The sequence below is a fragment of the Schistocerca americana genome, chromosome X, assembly GCF_021461395.2.
Source record: "Schistocerca americana isolate TAMUIC-IGC-003095 chromosome X, iqSchAmer2.1, whole genome shotgun sequence".
Taxonomy (NCBI): Eukaryota; Metazoa; Arthropoda; class Insecta; order Orthoptera; family Acrididae; genus Schistocerca; species Schistocerca americana.
In genome coordinates, this window is record NC_060130.1 from 126,053,777 (window position 1) to 126,078,563 (window position 24,787).

Below are 24,787 nucleotides of genomic sequence, written 5' to 3' on the forward strand. Positions count from 1 at the left end.
CAGCCACTCCTTATTATCTAATTATCATACATGAATTTGTCATCTTTCTCATTTGATAAAGAAATTCATATTCTTATTATTATAAATATTTTGTGTCCAACCAGGAGCATAGTGGTGTAATTGTTTTTAATGAAAGTTTATTAATTCAGGGATGTATCAGGATTTGAAGATATCAAAATGTCATTTCCATACAAAAGTAAATGTGTGAAAATTGAAACCTAAGAACTTACAACCTAATTAACTTTGTAGACTAGTTGTTCAAAATTCCCAGAATATGGTAATTTGGCTTAAATGTCCCTAATTCAAAGGTTTAATTAATTAAGATACAATCTCAAGTCACCAATAACTTTTGTACCTTGCAATATTTCTAAATTCTGTTCTGATAATATGGAAGCCCAAAATTTTCTGAACAAAGTGATGTTCTTAGATTTCCCATATTTTGATTTTTAAAAGAAATATTCAAAGTTTATACTTTTGTTAAGTATGCTGTAAATGGCAGCTCTCTTACAAATTATGAAAATTTTATTGCACACAATGGAATAATCATCACAAAATAAAAAAAAGTAGTGCCTTGTGTTTTTGTAAAAGACAAGGATCCAAAACAGCAGGTGCATGAAGTAAATGACCCTAAAAATCTGGGCTTGTTACCTTTATAATTACTCCCTTTTGCATCATTTATTGATGTACCTTTTCTCATAAATTACTACATAAATTACTAAAAAACAAAATGATGCATTGCCAGCAAAGGACAAGACTATAAATGGTTTACACAAGGCAACAAGATCTAGCTGTGAGTCAGCTGCAGTTAGTGGGAGTCCAGTTTGCAGGTGAGTTACAGTTAAGATCAGCCAAGAGTGTGGACTATGCTGAAAGCCTATGTCAAGTGCACCACATAGCAATAATATCAGAATTATTGAGAACTATGTTAATGTCATGATAATTGTGGATGAGCAAACCTTCAAAAATACACCTGTGTGTGAATGAGCTGTGAAAAGTTATCATGGTATACGTATTTTAAGAATGTGATAGTGATTAGCATCTGGCACATTATCTACAATTATATATTGTGTGGGAAGAAATTAATTATAATGCTGTGCAACTGTGATTTTTTAAAATTAATACACTTAACATTCCAAATTCCATGATTGAGATTGTAGATTCTCAGTTCACAGCGATCACTGAACAAGAAAGCTTGACGCAGTAAGAAACACACATTATAAATGAAAATGTTGCAAATTTTCACAGCCATAATTCCTAAGGCACCACACTTAATATTTTGGATAAGTACTGTTAACAAGCATCAACATGAGATTATCCAAGAGGAGATAATATTATAAAATTTCCATTTTTTGTGTAACTGATTCAGTGAAAACACGTCATACCTCAAGAACTCAATTTGACTGGACGTATACAAAACTTATTTATCTCAGATGCTTGATATGTATCCACTTAGTACTTTTAAAGGAAGGTTATGTTTATACATAAATAGTAAGCATATTTAAATAATTTATGCAAAGTAAATCTTCCTAAATTATTGAACTCAATTGAGAAATCCTAAATTATTTCCTCATATGATTAAGTCCAAGGTATCCAACAAATTACTAGCTATAGCTAGAAAACATCCTAAAAAATTGTTCATATTCCAATAAACTTGGGTTGACAATGAAAATCAAAAATTGGAAAAGTGGAAGAGTCAAAATGATTGAGAAAATCCTGTTGAATATTAATAAATATAACTAACAAGGGGAGGCCGCCAATTGTGAAATTCAGATTTGATTCATACTGCACATAATAAAAGCTCATGGCCAGAGGTGTAATGTGGCAAAGCACCAAGATGCACTTCTCAGCCGTTGTCGAGCAAATCAACAGTTAAAAGAAACCGTTGCGGTGAAATACTCTCTACGATTCATAATTCTCTACAGCGTCGTGGCGCAGCGGTAAGCCCTTGGGTTCGTATTCCAAAGGTCGCCGGATCGAATCTCGCGCTATGCAACTTTTTTTTTTTTTTAGTATTTGTTTTTTATTATATATATATATATATATATATATATATATATATATATATATATATATATATATATATATATATAGTTGCAACAATTATGCATATAACCAGTTGCTGAAAGTCGTTTGTCGTGGAAAAACTGGCAACTTCGAACATCATTATGTTTTCCGCAAACAAAGTTGTATTTCACAAATGTTATTAATTGTCTTCATAATGTTAAGTACGTATAGTTAACGGAAGACGTAGAAACGATATTCCGAAGCGAATACATATAGCGTAAGTCAAACGTTCGAATTAGAATAGAGACCCCACGAACACAAATTTGCTGTGGCAGGTATGAAATATAAACTCCGTTACTCGCTCATTACACTTCATTGACAGATGTTGAATGGGCCGAAACGAGCCGCCGCATAACAGTGTAGTTGCCTGCTAACTTCGAAAGAAGGTAGATGCGGTCCCTAGCGCAACTTATAACAGTGTCAAAAATCAGTGCGGACGGGAGAGCTTTGGTACACCCTGTTAAAAAAAAACGGAAAAATGGAGGCGGTACAATTGGAAGGCGATCTGCCTTCGATCCGGCGACCTTCGGATTGCGAACCCGAGCGCTTACCGCTGCGCCACGATGCTGTAGGAAATTATTAATCGTAGAGAGTATTTCACCACAACGGTTTCTTTTAACTGTCGATTTTCTCGACAATGGCTGGGAAGTGCATCTTGTTGCTTTGCCATATTACACCTCTGGCCATGAGCTTTTATTATGCGCAGTATGAATCGAATCTGAATTTCACAATTGGCGGCCTCCCCTTGTAAGTGCTAAATTAATGCTCATTGATGTAGAGCACATGGAATATACTTTAAAAACTTCAACTTTGGTAACATTTTTTTGCATCTGATCACATTAATGGATTTCTTACATTATATTCATGGTTCACTAAAACTGAGCAAAATATGTTTTTGGTTGGTTGAGTAAAGTGTGACAGAGAGCCAGCACACAGCTAGATGAATGTGGGAAATCTACCAAAGCCACTCTCAAATTGGCCAGCAATATCACCTTTTAACAGCCTAGACTGAACCAGGGCAGTCCCTGCCTTTTGTTTATCACATTATTATGAAGCCATGCCAGCCAGACTGCAGAATTTTAACCCTATGGTTGCATGTGGCACTGTGTTACATCCCATGGAGTTAAAGAGAGTCCCAATTCTGCCATGTAAAACTGTGCAGCAGGGGGAAGGGGTGTACATAGGTGAAGTGACGTAAACGACAGGCATGTTGTGAAGTTTATGTTGAGCTGGGAAGTAGCATTGTTAAGACCTGGATGAGGAAGTACAGAGAAAACTTGAGGACACTATGTTGGCATGGTTCTGTAAAGATTTGCGCCAATCATGATTACAAGATAGCACCAAAAGCAATGTCACTCTTTGCATAATATCCGTTGAAAAGTATGCAAAGAAAAAAATAGTGATTGCTGAAATCAAAGTATTTCCTGCCATGTTCGACAATATTAACTCTACAGCCTAATAAGTCACAGAAAAACTTTAAATCTTTGCTAGAAATTTGTGAAAATTCTGTAATGAACAAAAAGTGTGTATGCTTTCACAGATATATAATTAAATAGTCCATTAAATTTCGGGCATGCAGCTGTGCAAATAAAATTTTGTCCACTGATATTTTGGCCGCATATTGTCCAGCCATCCTCAGAGTTAGGCACAGACTGATGACAAGATGCCAAGCACATCCTTTTATGCTCCACCGTGGTGGTACTGCACATGCGGCTCACAGACGCTGGTTGTTGGCAAAGAAATATGCTTACACATGCGCCGCCTGTGGTGAAGACGTACAGACATCTGATTTGCTGATCGATGTATGATCGGCAGTGGTGACTCCATGATGATTTCTCTGCAGTTTAATTACCCCAAGAGCCGGATTACATTATCTCTATTTATTACATTATTAGCTAATCTAATGTTCATAGTTTCCTTGAAGACAGATTCCCAAAAGGAGGAGGTGAATGTTAAAATCTTCGCATCACTGTAATTCATGGAATGCCCTGTATCAATAAAATGTTTGGCCACAGCTGACTTGTCTGGATGTAATAGGCGTGTGTATCTTTGATGCTCTACACACCTCCCATGAACGGTGCGTGTTGTTTGACCTATGTATGACTTCTCACAATTTCTGCAAGAAATCTGATACACACCCACTTTACAAAGCTGTAAATCATCCTTCACAGAGCCAAGAAAAGCTGCGATCTTTGTGAGATGCCGGAAGATCATTCTAACACAGTGTTTCTCAAGAATACGGCCTATCCTCACATGGGCAAATATGCACTAGATCTGAAGGAATTACTATATTTATCCCCATTACATACCTGCATTCTAGGTTTTGTATTGAATGCTCTACGAATTTGTTGTGGGGAAAATCCATTCGATTTAAAAATGCTCTTGAGGTAGGTGAGCTTTCTTGCAAATTATCTTTGTCGGATATGCAGTGCACCCTATGCATTTAGGTCTTAAGGACACCTATGATCTGTGAAGGTTGATGGCAGCTACTGGCATGTAGGTATAGATTTGTGTGTGTTGGTTTCCAATATTTGGCATGTTCTAATGTGCCATCAACTTTACAGCAAATAACAACATCCAAAAAGGGGAGGCAGCCGTCTTTTCCTATTTCCATAGTAAATTTGATACTAACATGGATAGAATTCAAATGCTCAAGAAATCAGTGTAATTCATCCACCCCATGTGGCCATACCACAAATATGTCGCCCACGTACCTCCAGAAGACCATTGATGTAAAACTTGCTGAGTCCAGTGTCTTGTCCTCAAAGTCTTCCATGAATAAATTAACTACCGGGAGGGAGAGGGGATTTCCCAAAGCATCACCATCAATCTGCTCATAAAACTCACCATTAAACTGAAAATAAGATGATAAAAGCACATGTTCAAATAAGGCCAAAATGCTCTTATCAAAATGTACAAATGTGGTGACTACATTTTCTACTGATGGTTTCAATAAGGAAACTAAATATTTGGCAGAAAAATACGTTGGTGAACCAACAGTGCTCGTTATAGGTCTCATAGAGAAGTCCTCTAGACACTCATCCTTATCCATCATGTGAACTTTAGAAAGACCATAAAATCTTGGTGGTACTGCACCTTGCACTTTTAAACTTCTTATGGCTTCCTTTGGTAGTGATGAAGCATTCAGCAAGGCAGCAGTCCTTATTGTCACCTTGTTAGTAGGATCTTTGTTAATCTTCCAGTATGCACCTGAACTAAGTAGACCACATATCTTTTCCTTCCTGAGGCAAAAGGCTGGTAGCATTACCTTTATCAGCACGCAGGATGACTGTGTCAGCATCCTCATGCAGCTTTCATAACACACATCTTTCTTCCTTGGAAACATTGCTTCTTTGTGGATGATGTTTCATAATTACTCAACAGGTTTCTCATCTGATTTCTTCAGCAGAATCCTCTGATAGTGGTCTGACAGCTTTTGCAACGGCACTGATGAAAGACAATATTGGCAAAGTCTTTAGAGTAGGGGCAAAATTTAGCCCTTTACTTAAGACAGGTAACTTAGCTTTGTCCAGATTCTTACCCGTCAAATTTATGACAGGATGCCAAATAACAGAGTCCACCTGAGAAGGCTGGTCCAATCAGCTGTACTTGGCAATATGTCTTTTTGTAGCCACTTCGTGAACCAAGTGAGACTTAGCACATGTCATGCCCTCTATTCAGTGCCATGAGTCAGGAGATAAAACAGCTGCTACCTTCAAATGCAGATGATATAGCTGTTCATAAACATTCTCCAACTTCTGATGAGTAAAACGAATTCTCCCTCTGACAATAGCAGAACCAGCCCTATGTAAAATTCTGTTTACTGTGGCGTTCTTAACAAAGTGAATAAACCCTGCAAATTCTGTGACCTGCATGCGCAGTGCTGCCATGGTGGAGCAAATAAGGCTGCACTTGGCGTCTTGTCATCAGCCTTGTGACTCACTCTGAGGATGGCTGGATGATACACAGCTGAAATATCAGTGTAGGAAATTTTATTTGCATGTCTCCAGTCCTGAAATTTAATGGGCTATTTCATTACGCTGCAAGAAGTTGAAAATGCACATATAATTAAATATTTATGACAATTACAAGTAGTAGAAATAGTTCAAAAGCCCAGATCACTTGAATACTGTTCACTGGATAATCGGTTTCAACACACTAAAGCTGCCATCATCGGATCTGAATGTAGCTTAACATTTATAAACCATTTGGATATACACAAAAAAAAAAAAAAAACAACTGCTCTCATGGTCATTCTTTTCCATCAGATAAGCAGTGTGATGCCAACCGTTGTTAGTCGAGCAGCAGTCATGTACCAAATAGTTTTATCTTGTGACTTCGGTTTTACGTATCTGATGGAAAAGAATGACCACTAGAGCAGGTGATTTTTTTTATTTTTTTGCGATGATGATTTTATATCGGCTGGTCTGCCTCATGTACCGTTATTTCCAAATGGTTTATAAATGTTAAGCTACATTCAGATCCGATGATGGCAGCTTTAGTGTGTTGAAACCAATTATCCAGTAAACAGTATTTAAACAATCTTGGCTTTTGAATTATTTCTACAACTGAGTGATCACCCCACTATGCACTACATGTTGACTGCAAAATTACAAGTAGTATTTACTTAAGAAAAGTGCCTACTTTTTTAATTATACTGGGATTCTTTGCTTTGTATGCCTTAATTGTTCTCTCCTTAGCATCAACAGAAGCCTCAAGTTCCTGTACTTCTGCTCTTTTTGGGAATTCAATTTGTTCAGCACTTTTAACCTCATTTTGCATTGAAGTAATATGGTTCTCCAGGTCTGTTATTGATTCCTGAAATCATACATCATAGCACAGTTATCACACTTTTTTCAGTTGTAAGGTAATTAAAGAAATATTTTGTAGTATTTTAATCTACACACTGACCACATGTAACACAAAATGCTGCTACAGTGTATGCATTTATTTAAACCATTGAGCTAGATTTGGCTTCACACACACACACACACACACACACACACACACACACACACACACACACACACACACACACACACACACACAAATATTTTTACAAGTTGTTACTTGGTCATGGATCCAAATGAATCACAACTGAAGCTTTAGTTCCTCCATCAACATTTAAAAACTTGCTTCTCTCAGATGAGGCTGAGTGGAAATGAATTAGTTTAATTTATTTGTGGCTGGTGCTGTGCAATGCACAACAAAAGTTATGCAGTTATTTTTATTTCTTTGAGTCAAAAATTACCGAATACACTTTCAGTTGTAACCAGAATGTATGTTACGAAAGTACAATGTAGGGACATGAGATACTCAAACAATGGAAACTTCAGGTAGGAATAACAACTATATTAGGAACAGGATAGATTATGTCTCACCTTAAAGATAACCTTTTAAGTTGTAGACAGGCACAACTAAAAGACTACATACACAGGGGGCTTTGGCCAATAACTAGATTAGTAACAGTCCTTTCATTTTGCCTGTCTTTGACTCAATGGGTCATCTTTATGATGGATGGCAATCTATCCTATTCCTAATATTGTTGACATTATTGGACATGAGACGCTTGTAGTTAAGAAAATATTAGTTCACATCTAATTGTGCATCATGGAGTGCCACAGGGATCAGTGCTTGGGCCCTTGCTGTTCCTCATATATGTTAATGACCTGCCTTTATCCATCAATAAGCAGTGTAAATTTACAATGTTCGCTGATTATACGAGCATTGTGGTGGATAATGTGTCAACTACTGACTTAGAATCCGAGGTCAATGATATCCTTGAAGAAGTTCTGGGTTGGTTTAGTATTAACTCCCTTTCAATAAACCTGAAAAAAACAAATTTTATCCAGTTCCAGACAACCCACAAAAACCCAAAAGAAATACTTATCACACAGAATGATCAGATGATAAAGCAAGTGTACTTATCAAAATTCCTAGGCGTATACGTGGACAGTAAACTGAACTGGGAACGTCACGTTCTACGAACACTAAAACGGCTGATGTCGGCAACATTTGCTTTACGAATTTTGTCACGCTTCAATGACATTACCATCTCAAAGCCAGCTTACTTTGGCTATTTTCATTCAGTCATGTGTTATGGCATCATCTTCTGGGGCAATACACCTGCCGCAAAGAAAATCCTCACAGTACAAAAAAGAGCAATAAGAATCATTTGTGGTGTACCCCCACGAACCTCATGTTGAAATCGTTTTAAATGACTTGAAATACTGACAGCAACATCAAAGTACATATATTCACTGATGTGCTTCATAATAAATAACCCCACTCTGTATGAAACGAATTGCCTACATCATGAACATAACACCAGAAGAAAAGAGGATTTCCACTGTGAGTTAAAGAACTTTACACTTCTTCAGAAAGGGGTAAAGTACGCTGGAACAAAAATTATCAATTCCCTACCCAACAGCATCAAAAGTATAAGGAGTAGTACATCAGTATTTAAACGTAGCTTGAAAAATTATTTACTGAGACCTCACTTTATTCACTAGAGGAATTCTTTCAGAGAAATAAGTAAAACCCAGATTGGAAAGATGTTTTAAATTTTTTGACAATGTTTACTGTTAAACTAATGTAATATTGCCCTAATGTAAAAATTCCTGTTTTTATCATTTCCATTTTTGGATCACTTTTAAACCCAAAGTGGGAAGTTTTGATTACTATTCAAGGTTAAAATAGATGCAATAAAGCCCTAAATATGAAACTGCTATCTTCACATTTATGTTGACTAGTTTTTAAGCTAATAAGTATGACTTTTGTGCACTGTTATTAATACTATAACAATGTCTTTATTCTATGTATTTTATTATGTACATTGACACGTTCCACATCTGAGTGACTTGCTCACATGTACAGATCTATCGAACAAACAAACAAACAAACAAACAAACAAACAAACAAACAAACAAACAAACAAACAAACAAACAAACAAACAAACAAACAAACAAACAAACAAACAAACAAACAAACAAACAAACAAACAAACAAACAAACAAACAAACAAACAAACAAACAAACAAACAAACAAACAAACAAACAAACAAACAAACAAACAAACAAACAAACAAACAAACAAACAAACAAACAAACAAACAAACAAACAAACAAACAAACAAACAAACAAACAAACAAACAAACAAACAAACAAACAAACAAACAAACAAACAAACAAACAAACAAACAAACAAACAAACAAACAAACAAACAAACAAACAAACAAACAAACAAACAAACAAACAAACAAACAAACAAACAAACAAACAAACAAACAAACAAACAAACAAACAAACAAACAAACAAACAAACAAACAAACAAACAAACAAACAAACAAACAAACAAACAAACAAACAAACAAACAAACAAACAAACACACAAACAAACAAACAAACAAGTATACAAACAAACAAACAAGTATACAAACAAACAAACAAGTATACAAACAAACAAACAAGTATACAAACAAACAAACAAGTATACAAACAAACAAACAAACAAACAAGTATACAAACAAACAAACAAACAAACATACAAACAATACATACAAACAATACATACATCTATCTATCTATAACTATTCTGCAAGTCACTACAAGGTACTCCATTTTATGAATGATATCACCATTTTAATAAATTAAATATATGAATTCTCTCCCATTTGCTAAAGATAGAAAAATGTGTTAGAAAAACACACATTTAAATTTTGCTTCCTTATTATTTACTTTTAGTTAAATTTTGTTTAGCACTGAGTATCTGAAGTGTTAGCAAAAAATAATGGTAGTTCAGTAATAGTTTCTGGATGTATTAGTAACACACTGATGACAATTTTTAAAAATCAAACCATAAATCTTGTACATCTCTGTACCTTATAAAAATGTATGTATGTGCATATGAATGTTCATCATGTCTCCTAAAATACTAAATCAAATTGAACCACATGTGGTATACGTATCACTTGCTATTTGGAAAGAAGCACAGTGGGAATAATAAGCACCTACCTCTCACTGGGGTGAGGGTGGGGCTGAAAAAGAAGCATAATGCAATGTGTGGATATACCCAAGACTGCATTCATCCAGCATTTCAGAATAAGAGAAGCTGGTAGCTTGCAACAAACTTTAAACATAATTTTCAACCTCTATGAAACTTTTTCTCACTGACATGCCACAAAATGATGAAAGGAAAAAATTTTATCAGTTATTACATTTTTGATCTTCATGCAAGTAAAACTGCAGCACCAGGCATGACATTTTAACTTATTTCTCTTTACTGCTGACTGTATTCACAACTCATTTTTCAGATAGTATCCTCACATACTGCTGAATGTATCTACAAAATTTTATCATTGCATGACACATGGGTCAGGATACATGTTGTCAAACACTGAGATTAGTGAAAACTGCTGCATCAGACACAATATTTTAATTTACTATTTATTATTTGACAGTGATTTTGATTCACTGCTAAGCCCAAGAATCAATATGGGGAAGAGGTTAGGGTTATTCAGGCTACATAATCCAGCTGCAGCTTGATCCCACATGAGGTGCCGTCACAGCAATCTTGTCACATGGAACTGTCCACTGACATGTCACTTCCTGTAAATACAGTGGCCCAATGCTTGTCAGTCAGTGTCACTAGCAGACAAGTATTAGGCACACGCCATTCATCAGTGGAGCTTTGACCTTACCTGTAGTGCATTTTTGATTTGGGTTGCTCCCTTGACTGTTGGTATGTATTTAAGATGACTTTTCTACACTCTGAACTTGTTTTGGTTTCCTGTTCACTTTGTGAATGCCACCATAATTGGCCTCAGGAATCCCTTGTTTGCTCCACAGGTATCTATATTACTGCCAGTGCAAGTGATCATAAATTGTGTTCTACCTTTACAGAGTAGGGTAGGAAAGTGGGTATGAGAACTTTCTCACGGTGCAACTATTTCAGTGCAGTGTGGATCCTGAGTTTATAAAATTGTTGCAGAAGCTGTTTCAGCTGCAGCAGTTTCAGCTGCAGCAGTAACAACTGCAGCAACAGCATGGAAAATAGTGGAAACAACTGCAGCAACAGCATGGAAAATAGTGGAAACAACTGCAGCAACAGCATGGAAAATAGTGGAAACAACTGCAGCAACAGCATGGAAAATAGTGGAAACAACTGCAGCAACAGCATGGAAAATAGTGGAAACTCCAGCAGCAAGACAATTCCAGTAACTGACCCAGACAATCAGAATGCAGTTTTACTGTCTTCTAATAATAAACCGCACAAAGTGGTTCAAGAACTATGCCCACTCTTGGAGCCCAGTAGTTTGAGCTTTTCTGATGTTTGTGGTTTGCTGACTGACTACAATGGTCATGAAACCATCATAGTTGCAACTAGACTCAAATATTTGAACAGTATGTTAAGCTGTGTAAGTAAACATACATGGTATAGGCTGCTGACTTGCAAGACTTAGCACACAAGTGGGATGTTTCTTGTAAACAGTGTGGCTCTCTGTGATGATGTTATACATCTTTCTCCTGATAGATAAGTTAGTGCAAAGGCCTTAAAGCCTATTGATCCAAAACTGAACAATGAGTTTAAACATACCAAAGATCATGAAGTAAATGTGTCAGGGCAAGCTATGTTTCACAATTCTGCTAGTGTCAATGTCGTTGGTAATATTAGGCATTGTAGTGCTCTATGACCAACTGATGAATTTTAGTCAATGTCATTATACAATTTACTGAGCACATTTTCATCTGGCCCATGGGAGTCAGTAGTTAGTGCCCTCATCATAAATGCTGAAACAGAAGTTCCTTGTTCCCTGTTGGTGTATCCGAAAGCAAGTGGTGGTTCACACAACAGTTTCTCACCTCCATTTTTACAAAGGGCCACAGAGAAGTTCATGCCATCAAATCTTGTTGAAACTGTGGCTCATGGCATCAATGGCATCACTGCCATTTCCATTATGTCAATTGTTGCAGACAGGATGCTGAGGTGCTTGTTGCAACTGGACATTAATGGAGAGATAGTGGATCTCCAGTTGGACACAGGTGTAGTTGTGTCTCTAATTAATGAGGACACATTCCAGTTCATTGACTTCCCACATCTGATTCACCTCAGTGCAGAGTGGTGATGTGTAATGGCCGTCACTCCAACTTTGGGGCCAGATCATAGCTGAAGCTAAGTATTAAAATGTAGCTTGGAAACTAACCAAGCTAGTAGTCAACTCTTGGACAACAACTAAAATAACTGGCCTGCACATATTCATGCCCTTTGGTTTTCAAATTCAGGACCAGGTAAATCTAGTTTCAACTGCAGTACCATTCACAGAACTTGATACATTATATGTGGAATACAAATAACTGTTTGAACTACATTATTTTGTGCAACAGGATAACATGCCCATGTAGGCATAAAGCAATTGACAGTGCCTAAGTTTGTAGAATTCTTTCTATTACTTTCGCCATGAACAAGCAAGTTAAATCTGAATTAGCTAGGTTGTAGAGTATGAGAGTGATATCTCCAGTATTGTTCAGCCAGTGGGAAATGCCCATGGTCTTAGTTTAGAAACTAAATAGACCACTTCAAATTTGTGACCATTGTAAGCCTACTGTTTATGTTCAAGGAAATTTCAATCTGTATCCAAATCTAGGCCTGAGAAATTGTTAGAAAAATTTGCTGGGGGCCATTATTTTTCAAAGACAGACCTTGCTAATGTCTACTTCATGATATCTGTAGATGATTAGAAGAAAGAGTGTTTAGTGATTAATACAGCTTATGGTACATATTGTTATAAAAGGTTGCCAGTTGGAGTTGTAACCACTCCTGTGATGTTTCAGAGATATCTTGAGTGATTCATGCATGGTATCCCCAACTGAGTTAACACTTTAGGTTACTTGCTAATTAATGGAGACACATGGGAGCAGCACCTGCACAGCCTACAGGAGTAGTTTGAATGACTCCAAGACCATGGTCTGAGCTGGATTTCATGGACCTAGGGCTTACATTAAGTAAAAGAGGACTCATGTCCACACAGGATCATGTGGATACATCACTATCTTACCAGTTCCAAAGGACCTCACAAGAACTACAATTGTTCTTTGACAAAGTAAATTATTATGCAAAGTTTACTTCCAATATAGCCCAGATTTGCCACCTGCTTCATCATTTGTCAAAAGATCATGTGGTCAGAGGCATGCCAGAAAACTTTCATGTAACATGAAAAGTGCCTTGGCCCAGCCCCTTGTTTAACAATGTTCTATCCTGCCAAATGTTTAACACTTTCCACTAATATGTTAGATTGTGTTACTGTAGGAGTGCTGTCACATAAATATGCTGATGGCATGGAACAGGGCATTGTGTTTACATTTAAAATTCTAAATGCAGCACAGATGAATTAGTTGCAAACTGTAAAAGAAGTGTTGGTTATCATATACAGCATCAGAAAGTTTCAAATATATCTTCACAGTACCAAGTTTCACCTCATCATCGTTCACAAGCCCCATATTTTACAGTTTGGCCACTCTTGCCTTCCTTAATTACAGTGTTTACAATGGCATGCATTGTTCCTGAGCAATTATACCTATGCATTCATTGTCACTCCACCATGCAGCACAATGCTGAAGCACTTTCTCAATTGCTGCGTGACTCAGAGACAGAGTTTAAAAAGCATGAAGTGCTTTGTTTTGTCTTGGGTGCCAACCAGTGACACATCCTCATCAATTCTCAAATAATTACAGCATGTGAACAACCTGTTATCAACTACTGCACAGGATACTGTGTATCATGAGGTTGGTTAGACCACCTATCTAAGGCCACCAACCTGGCATGTTGCACTTATTTTTTTATTACAACACGGTCTTAATGTCACTGACAGTGTCACTTTGTTGGCTATGGATGCTTCTGAATGTCAGATGGCAGTTCCTCTCATGCTCTGCTCCTCCAATCTCTACATTGATGAATGTGTATAATGAAGGCAGTAGTATAGTGTAATGTGTCCTGGCCTAGTATTCACACCATCATAAAACACACCATCTGGAACTAATTGAGCTGCAGCCACACTCAATCAGCTCCACCCTCGGCTGCATCCTGACTGCCCCAACAAAGAATGCATATTGATTTTGCTTTATGTTTATGAGGAGAATATGGTTGGGACTTGTCGATGTCCTCTCTGACTCTACCAATGTGGCATGAATGTTTACCACCACCACCACCACCACCACCACCACCACCACCACCACCACCACAGCAGTTACCACCTGTGCCCTATTCATCATATTTGCAGTAGATGGTGCACCTTCCACTCTGGTTTCTCACAATGGACCTCAGTGTACTGCATTTGCATTTTAAGATTTTTATCAAAGCAATGGCATTGAGCGTCTGATAAACATTCCTTTCCACCCCACTTCCAATTTGGAAGCTGAGCAAATGGTCAGGACCTTCAAAATACCTATGTGCAACTCTGGGGGCACATGCACCAGCTTCCTCATCAGCTACTGGTCCACTGCTGTTAATGGATGTATCCTGACCAAAATTTTGAATTGGTGCACCCTCTTTGACCTGCTGCACCTGGCTCAGTTGGCTCTCCAGCAGTGCACTCAGCCACCTTACTGCACAAGCTCCCAAGTCTGGGCCGTACTTTCAGACAGAACCTGGGTTATCTCAAGGCACTGTCACTGGTGAAAAGGGGTGGCAAATGTTTGGGGTTGCAATGAGCTAGAAGCATCCAGTCAGGCATCAAAACCAACTCTCATCATATTGAGTCACCCACTTTCCCCTCAGCTGGCAAATGGGTGATATCTATGTAACTGGACATGGGACATACCTGTCCAACAGCCTGCCTGCTTCTGCTAAAACCTATGACCTCATGTTTGGTGTTGATAGGATGTCAAGAAGGATCAGTAATAATAGCCAACTGAGATGGAACCACTTCCACCACCTAGGCCACTTTCTGCTGCCACAAACACCAGTGACCCCCTCACCACATAATCAACAGAGGTGGAAAGTCTTCAGACTCAGGTGTCAATGGAGGCCAAATTATTGTTCCCATCTTCTACATGGCTGGCACCCACTCCCCTGCAGACAGGACCAATCTGTGCCCAGACTGGTTGGTGGTATCACTGCCTGCACAGGCATTGGACCTGGCCAGTCTTGTTGATGGCCTTTGATGGGAACCTTTATCAGAGCTCTCACCTTCCTCTACAAAGTTAGCACAGGTCAGGCCATTTCCAGCCCAATGTGATGATTATGGGGGGGTTAGTATATGGAGAATAGGTTGGAGATACTTAGGCTGCATACTCCAGTGGCATATCTCTCCCACGTGAGGCGCCACAACAACAAGCATGCCATGTGGAGCCATCCACTGATGCAAGACTGCCTGTAAATACCATTTCCCAAAACTTGCCATTCAGTCTTGGTACTTAACTGAAGCATTATATACATGCCATTGATCAGCAGAGCTTTGACCTTGCCTCAAATTACATTTTTGGTTTGGACTGTTTCCTGGACTACACATATACAGTTAAGATAACTTTGCTATGCTCTGGATTTGTTTTCTGTTAGCTGTTCACTTCATGAACTACACCATTTTTGACTTCAGGAACCATTTATTTCTTCCACCAATCTCTGTGTTACCACCAATTTGAGTTATCAATCATAAACTGTTTTCTACCTACCCAAAATAGAATGGAAAATATTACTTCCTTACTAATTAACTATTCACGAAATATTTCGCAGGCAGTATCTACATATACCACTGAAAGGATCTTCAAACATATACCACCGTATGCTTCATCTTTTAGGAGATATGATAACATAAACACTGAGTTACATGAAAAACTAACTCTTCTTAAAATGGAGTCCAAATTACTCAGACTGTAGTTATCCAGTATTTGATAATAAAAGCACATAGTGACTTCCTGCAACCTTTCAACATAATTTCAAACCATTTCTAAACTATATCTTGTGTACATATCCAATTACAAATATTTAACACATTATGATATGTGTAATCAGAAGTTGAAAGCTGCTTTATGCAGGGTAGCTCAATTGCTTACAGATCTGGGAGTTAACTGGTTACTTCCTATCTGTAAAGAAGCACTGTTGGGTTAAGAGGTAGCCACATTTCATAGGGATACAAATGCAATTTCAACCAAATTTGTTGGGTATATGAATTCTTGTTTACTCAAAAATACTGTTTGAGTAAGATCTTCTACTACCACGAGGGGTGGGTGTGTGGATGAGAAGAGGTAACAAATGTTCAAAAGTGGCCAGCGGGAGAAGGGGGGAGGCAGGATGGCGGAGGGAGGGAGGAGGGCAGAGGGAAGAGGGAAGAGGGAAGAGGGAGGAGGGAGGCAGGAGGGAGGGCACAGGGAGGAGGGAGGCAGGAGGGAGGGCACAGGGAGGAGGGAGGCAGGAGGGAGGGCACAGGGAGGAGGGAGAACGGAGGAGGGAGGAGGGAGGCAGGAGGGAGGAGCGAGGCAGGAGGGAGGGCACAGGGAGGAGGGAGGAGGGAGGCAGGAGGGAGGGCACAGGGAGGAGGGAGGAGGGAGGCAGGAGGGAGGGCACAGGGAGGAGGGAGGAGGGAGGCAGGAGGGAGGGCACAGGGAGGAGGGAGGAGGGAGGCAGGAGGGAGGGCAGAGGGGAAATGGAGGCAGGAGGGAGAGGGGGCAGAGGGGAAATGGAGGCAGGAGGGAGAGGGGGCAGAGGAGAAGGTGGGAGAGGGGGCAGAGGAGAAGGTGGGAGAGGGGGCAGAGGAGAAGGTGGGAGAGGGGGCAGAGGAGAAGGTGGGAGGAGGGGGCAGAGGAGAAGGTGGGAGGGGGGAGCAGAGGAGGGAGAGGGGAGGGGGGAGCAGAGGAGGGAGAGGGGAGGGGGGAGCAGAGGAGGGAGAGGGGAGGGGGGAGCAGAGGAGGGAGAGGGGAGGGGGGAGCAGAGGAGGGAGAGGGGAGGGGGGAGCAGAGGAGGGAGAGGGGAGGGGGGAGCAGAGGAGGGAGAGGGGAGGGGGAGCAGAGGAGGGAGAGGGGAGGGGGAGCAGAGGAGGGAGAGGGGAGGGGGAGCAGAGGAGGGAGAGGGGAGGGGGGAGCAGAGGAGGGAGTGGGGAGGGGGGAGCAGAGGAGGGAGAGGGGAGGGGGGAGCAGAGGAGGGAGAGGGGAGGGGGGAGCAGAGGAGGGAGAGGGGAGGGGGGAGCAGAGGAGGGAGAGGGGAGGGGGGAGCAGAGGAGGGAGAGGGGAGGGGGGAGCAGAGGAGGGAGAGGGGAGGGGGGAGCAGAGGAGGGAGAGGGGAAGGGGGAGCAGAGGAGGGAGAGGGGAAGGGGGAGCAGAGGAGGGAGAGGGGAAGGGGGAGCAGAGGAGGGAGAGGGGAGGGGGGAGCAGAGGAGGGAGAGGGGAGGGGGGAGCAGAGGAGGGAGAGGGGAGGGGGAGCAGAGGAGGGAGAGAGGAGGGGGGAGCAGAGGAGGGAGAGAGGAGGGGGGAGCAGAGGAGGACAGAGTGAGAAGGGGGGGGAGGGAGAGGAGGACAGAGTGAGAAGGGGGGGAGGGAGAGGAGGACAGAGTGAGAAGGGGGGGGGGAGGATGAGGAGGACAGAGTGAGAACGGGGGGGGGGGAGGATGAGGAGGACAGAGTGAGAACGGGGGGGGGGGAGGATGAGGAGGACAGAGTGAGAACGGGGGGGGGGAGGATGAGGAGGACAGAGCGAGAACGGGGGGGGGGAGGATGAGGAGGACAGAGTGAGAACGGGGGGGGGGGAGGATGAGGAGGACAGAGTGAGAACGGGGGGGGGGGGGAGGATGAGGAGGACTGAGTGAGAACGGGGGGGGAGGATGAGGAGGACAGAGTGAGAACGGGGGGGGAGGATGAGGAGGACAGAGTGAGAACGGGGGGGGGAGGATGAGGAGGACAGAGTGAGGAGGAGGAGGTGGACAGAGTGAGGAGGAGAGGGCAGTAGGAGGACGACGAGACGGACAGAGGGAGGAGGGGCAGTAGGAGGACGAGGAGACGGGCAGCGGGAGGAGGGGGCAGTAGGAGGACGAGGAGACGGGCAGCGGGAGGAGGGGGCAGTAGGAGGACGAGGAGACGGGCAGCGGGAGGAGGGGGCAGGAGGAGGACGAGGAGACGGGCAGCGGGAGGAGGGGGCAGTAGGAGGACGAGGAGACGGACAGAGGGAGGAGGGGGCAGTAGGAGGACGAGGAGACGGACAGAGGGAGGAGGGGGCAGTAGGAGGACGAGGAGACGGACAGAGGGAGGAGGGGGCAGTAGGAGGACGAGGAGACGGACAGAGGGAGGAGGGGGCAGTAGGAGGACGAGGAGACGGACAGAGGGAGGAGGGGGCAGTAGGAGGACGAGCAGACGGACAGAGGGAGGAGGGGGCAGTAGGAGGACGAGCAGACGGACAGAGGGAGGAGGGGGCAGTAGGACGACGAGCAGACGGACAGAGGGAGGAGGGGACAGTAGGACGACGAGCAGACGGACAGAGGGAGGAGGGGACAGTAGGACGACGAGCAGACGGACAGAGGGAGGAGGGGACAGTAGGACGACGAGCAGACGGACAGAGGGAGGAGGGGACAGTAGGACGACGAGCAGACGGACAGAGGGAGGAGGGGGCAGTAGGACGACGAGTAGACGGACAGAGGGAGGAGGGGGCAGTAGGACGACGAGCAGACGGACTGAGGGAGGAGGGGGCAGTAGGACGACGATCAGACGGACTGAGGGAGGAGGGGGCAGTAGGACGACGAGCAGACGGACTGAGGGAGGAGGGGGCAGTAGGACGACGAGTAGACGGACTGAGGGAGGAGGGGGCAGTAGGACGACGAGTAGACGGACTGAGGGAGGAGGGGGCAGTAGGAGGACGAGTAGACGGACTGAGGGAGGAGGGGGCAGTAGTAGGACGAGTAGACGGACAGAGGGAGGAGGGGGCAGTAGGAGGACGAGTAGACGGACAGAGGGAGGAGGGGGCAGTAGGAGGACGAGTAGACGGACAGAGGGAGGAGGGGGCAGTAGGAGGACGAGTAGACGGACAGAGGGAGGAGGAGGCAGTAGGAGGACGAGTAGACGGACAGAGGGAGGAGGGGGCAGTAGGAGGACGAGTATAGGCGGACAGAGGGAGGAGGGGGCAGTAGGAGGACGAGTATAGGCGGACAGAGGGAGGAGGGCTCAGTAGGATGACGAGTAGACGGACTGAGGGAGGAGGGCTCAGTAGGACGACGAGTAGACGGACAGAGGGAGGAGGGCTCAGTAGGACGACGAGTAGACGGACAGAGGGAGGAGGTCTCAGTAGGACGACGAGTAGACGGGCAGAGGGAGGAGGGCTCAGTAGGACGACGAGTAGACGGACAGAGTGAGGAGGGCTCAGTAGGACGACGAGTAGACGGACAGAGTGAGGAGGGCTCAGTAGGACGACGAGTAGACGGACAGAGGGAGGAGGGCTCAGTAGGACGACGAGTAGACGGACAGAGTGAGGAGGGCTCAGTAGGACGACGAGTAGACGGACAGAGGGAGAAGGGGGCAGTAGGAGGACGAGTAGACGGACAGAGGTAGGAGGGTGCTGGAGGAGGAGGTTGACAGAGGGAGGAGGGTGCTGGAGGAGGAGGTTGACAGAGGGAGGAGGGTGCTGGAGGAGGAGGTTGACAGAGGGAGGAGGGTGCTGGAGGAGGAGGTTGACAGAGGGAGGAGGGTGCTGGAGGAGGAGGTTGACAGAGGGAGGAGGGTGCTGGAGGAGGAGGTTGACAGAGGGAGGAGGGTGCTGGAGGAGGAGGTTGACAGAGGGAGGAGGGTGCTGGAGGAGGAGGTTGACACAGGGAGGAGGGAGCTGGAGGAGGAGGTTGACACAGGGAGGAGGGGGCTGGAGGAGGAGGTTGACACAGGGAGGAGGGGGCTGGAGGAGGAGGTTGACACAGAGAGGAGGGGGCTGGAGGAGGAGGTTGACAGAGAGGAGGGGGCCGGAGGAGGAGTTTGACAGAGAGAGGAGGGGGCTGGGGGAGGAGGGTGACAGAGAGAGGAGGGTGACAGAGAGAGGAGGGGGCTGGGGGAGGAGGTGGACAGAGTTAGAAGGGGGCAGGAGGAAGTGGTGGTTGTTGGGATGTTTAAGGGGGACTAAACAGCGAAGGTCATCAGTCCCCCACTCCAGAAAAAGGCGAGCCAAAAATTTGCGGAGCAGGTAAAAATCAAAGGGGGGAGGAGACTCCCCGCCAGGCAGTAAAGGAACACAAAAGCAGCAACAAACACTACAGACCAGAAGAGAACAGATGAACATCAGACAGAAAGAAACAGAAAGAAACAGAAGAAAAGAAGGTGGCCGGAGACTGGTTGACTGACCACGAGAACAAAAAAAAAAAAAGGAAAGAGTCAACCATCAGATTACACACCAAAACAGCAACAAATTTTGAGAGACGCGAGGACAAAAGACACAGAAAGGGAAAGGTTCAGGACCTCCCAAATGGAACCATAAAAAGGACTACCACGGATAAAATTTAAAACGTCATCAGCGATGGAGGTATCGTCGTAGAAAACCAAAGGCAAAGTGCCCGGGAGACTAAAAGACAGCTGGAGGGTGTGCAGTCGGGGACACTCCAACAAAATGTGGGCTACTGTCAGCCGGGACCCACACCGACACAGGGGGGATCCTCCTGATGCAAAAGATGGCCGTGCGTCAGGTAGGTATGGCCGATGCGGAGCCAACACAGGATGACAGAGTCCCTGCGAGAAGCCCGCAGGGAGGAGTGGCACACATCGGTCGTCTCCGTAACAGCCCACAGTTTATTCGAGGGTGTCATGCCACGCCACTCAGCAGTCCACATCCCAAGCACCTTACGGCGCAACATCAGCTGCTGATCGCGAGTCGTGAGTCCGATCTCCAAAGCTGGGGTGTCGATCGCCCCTTTGGCCAGCCTGTCAACACGTTCGTTCCCCGGTATGCCAATGTGACCTGGCGTCCAAACAAAGACCACCAAACGACCAGAGGGGGAATGGCGGAAATAGACTCCTGAATAGAGGACACCAGAGGAGAAGAGGTATAGCAGCGGTCGATGGCCTGGAGGCCGCTCAGGGAGTCACTGTAGATGACGATGGACGTACCTGAGCAGGAACGCATATGCTCAAGAGCGCGCAATATGGCCACCAGCTCTGCAGTAAAAATACAGCAGCCAGCTGGCAAGGAGCGCTGTTCAACATGGGCAGCGTGAGCAAAAGCGTAGGCAGTGCGACCTTCAACCAGGGAACCATCAGTGTAGACAGTCTCACAGCCCGAAAATGAGGCGAGGAGTGCAAGAAAACGGCGACGGAGGGCCACAGGCGGAACCGAGTCCTTGGGTCCCTGTGCCAAGTCCAGACGGACGGACGGCTGGGGCAAACACCAGGGAGGCATAGGTGCACTCACCCGGAAGGGAGGCAGAAGAGGGAAAGACCCCAGTTCCGACAGCAGGGACTGGACGCGGACAGCTATGGAAAGTGCAGACCTAGGCTGCCTTTCGGGCAGATGGAGGACCATGGCAGGGAAAATCAGGCGACAATTGGGATGGCCCGGCGAGCAATGCACGTGGACAGCATAGTTGGTGAGCAATTGATGGCGGCGAATCCGCAGCGGGGGAACCCCGGCCTCCACCAGTAGACTATCCACGGGGCTCGTACGAAAAGCGCCAGTTGCAAGCCGAACCCCACAGTGGTGTATGGGGTCTAACAACGTCAACACGGAGGGTGATGAAGACCCATAGGCCAGGCTCCCACAATCAAGCCTGGACTGCACAAGGGCCCTGTACAATCACAATAGCATGCAGCGATCCGCATCCCAAGATGTGTGGCTCAGGCAGCGGAGGGCGTTGAGGTGCCGCCAGCACTTTTGCTTCAGCTGAGTAATATGAGGAACCCATGTGAGCCGGGCATCAAAGACGAGTCCTAAGAAGCGGCATGTGTCCACCACTTCAAGCAGGTGGCCGTTGAGGTAAAGTTCAGGATGATGGTGGACCGTCCGATGCCTGCAGAAGTGCATAACTCGAGTCTTGGCTGCAGAGAACTGAAAACCATGAGTCAGCGCCCGTGATGCTGCCTTGCGAACGGCTACTTGCAGCCTGCGTTCGGCGACTCCAGTAGTCGTGGAGCTAAAGGAGATGCAGAAGTCGTCCGCATACAAAGAAGGAGACACCGACGACCCCACGGCTGCAGCCAGACCATTAATGGCCACTAGAAATAAGGAGACGCTCAACACCGAGCCCTGCAGGACCCCATTTTTTGTGTACAAGAGGAACTAGAGGTGGCACCGACTTGCACCCGGAAAGAGCGGCGCAATAAAAAGGTTTGAAGAAAAGCCAGAAGCCGACCACAAAGACCCCACTCATGCAACGTAGCAAGGATGTGATGCCTCCATGTGGTGTCACACGCCTTCCGCAGATCAAAAAAAAGACAGCAACGAGATGCTGACGTCGGGCAAAGGCCGTACGGATAGCAGATTCCAGCCGCACCAAATTGTCCGCTGCAGACCGGCCCCGACGGAAGCCACCCTGGGATGGAGCGAGGAGACCGCACGACTCAAGGACCCAACACAAACGCCGCCCCACCATACGTTCGAGCAATTTGCACAAAACGTTGGTGAGGGTAATGGGACGATAGCTGTCCACCGCCAGTGGGTCCGCACTGGGCTTCAAGATGGGGACAATAACACCCTCTCGCCATTGCGGCGGGAACACGCCCACGCTCGAAATGCAGTTAAAGATGGTGAGGATGTGTCTCTGGCAGTCCCTGGAGAGATGCTTCAGCATCTGTGCATGGATGCAGTCTGGTCCTGGTGCCGTATCAGGGCAATCGGCGAGGGCAGCGAGGAATTCCCTCTCGCTGAAAGGAGCATTGTATTTTTCAGAACGACGTGTGTGGAATGATAACGGCGTCTGCTCGGCTCGCTCCATTAGAGAGCGAAAGGCAGGGGGATAAGCTGCAGTCGCAGCGCTCTTAGCAAAGTGCGCAGCAAGGCGTTCAGCAATGGCGGCAGCGTCCGTGCAGACAGCGCCGTCCAAGCAGATCCCAGGGACACCCATAGGGGTCTGGTATCCATAAATCCGCCGGATCCGGGACCACACGAGCGAGGGGGAGACACGGGAGCCCAAGGATGAGACATACCTCTCCCAGCACTCCTGCTTACGCCCTGCAATAAGACGACGGGCCAAGGCGATGAGGGTCTCTAGAGACGGGTGCCGCCTACGACGCTGGAGGGCCCCCCTACGGTCGCGAATAGCCTCAGCAATCTCCGGCGACCACCAGGGTACAGCCTTACTCCGAGGGAGTCCATAAGAGCGGGGGATGGCAGCCTCTGCTGCCGAAATGATTGACGTGGTTAAGACACGGACCACCTCGTCAGTGTGAGGGTGCGAGAATAACAGTAAAGGGGCAGTGGTGCATCGGTTACGAGCTTTTTTTTTTGTTTGTGGTTTTTAGGGCGCAAAACTTCTATGGTCATTAGCGCCCAGCCCGTGACTTAGGAAACAGGAAAAAACCGAAATTTAAAACCAGCAGCAATGGGAACAAAGTCATAAAATTTGAGAAACTAAAAGCAGAAGGAATGCTTAAAAACCCACTACAGAAAGGGGTTGGTTATCCCCAAAAAAAGCTTCAAATAACTGTAGTCATTTCACTGTCACTAATGAACTGGAGAACGCGGTCGGCTGAGCGCGTGTCATCTGCTCAAATCAACGATAGATCAGGCGATAGCTGTAGACGGGAGCGTAACTGATTAAAATAGGGGCATTCAATTAAAAGGTGTCTGACCGTCCACAGCTGAGAGCAGTGGGGACAGAGTGGGGGAGGATCGCCGCTTAAAAGATGTCGATGGCTAAAAAGACAGTGCCCTATCCGGAGTCTAGCTAAAATTACCTCCTCCCGACGACGCGTTCGGGAGGAAGAGGTCCAAGCGCAAGGAAGGGCTTTCACTTCCCGCAATTTATTATGTGTCTGTAAGGTGATGGAGCGCATGGTTAATGCTCGGTTAGTCTGGATTCTTGAATCTCGACGACTACTTACTAATGTCCAATGCGGCTTTCGTCGCCGCCGCTCCGCTGTTGACCACCTTGTGACCTTGTCGACATTCATCATGAACAACTTTTTGCGAAGGCGCCAAACGGTAGCCGTGTTCTTCGACTTGGAGAAGGCTTATGATACCTGTTGGAGAGGAGGTATCCTCCGCACTATGCAAAGGTGGGGCCTACGCGGTCGCCTGCCCCTTTTTATTGATTCCTTTTTAACGGATCGAAAGTTTAGGGTACGTGTGGGTTCCGTATTGTACGACGTCTTCCTCCAGGAGAACGGAGTGCCTCAGGGCTCCGTCTTGAGTGTAGCCCTTTTTCCCATCGTGATCAATCCAATTATGGATTGCATTCCACCTAATGTCTCAAGCTCTCTCTTTGTCAATGACTTCGCGATCTACTGCGGTGCCCAGAGAACATAGCTCCTGGAGCGCTGCCTTCAGCGTTGTCTAGACAGCCTCTACTCTTGGAGCGTGGCAAATGGCTTCCGGTTCTCTGAAGAGAAGATGGTTTGTATCAACTTTTGGCGATATAAAGCGTTCCTTCCGCCATCCTTACATCTCGGTCCCGTTGTTCTCCCATTCGTGGACACAACTAAGTTTCTAGGGCTCACGTTGGACAGGAAACTGTGTTGGTCTCCACATGTCTCTTATTTGGCGGCCCGTTGTACACGTTCCCTTAATGTCCTCAGAGTTCTTAGCGGTTCATCTTGGGGAGTGGATTGCACTGTCCT

The 24,787-nt window shown here is 45.1% G+C and overlaps 1 protein-coding gene across 1 annotated transcript; it reads left to right on the forward strand.

Annotated features, from left to right (window-relative positions):
- Nucleotides 1-14,241: 14,241 nt before the first annotated feature.
- On the forward strand, nt 14,242-20,006 carry LOC124555859 (proline-, glutamic acid- and leucine-rich protein 1-like). Its single transcript, XM_047129923.1, has 2 exons — nt 14,242-14,309; nt 19,589-20,006. Exons 1-2 carry the CDS (start codon nt 14,242-14,244, stop codon nt 20,004-20,006), a joined length of 486 nt encoding a protein of 161 aa, XP_046985879.1.
- The last annotated feature ends 4,781 nt before the right edge of the window (nt 20,007-24,787 follow it).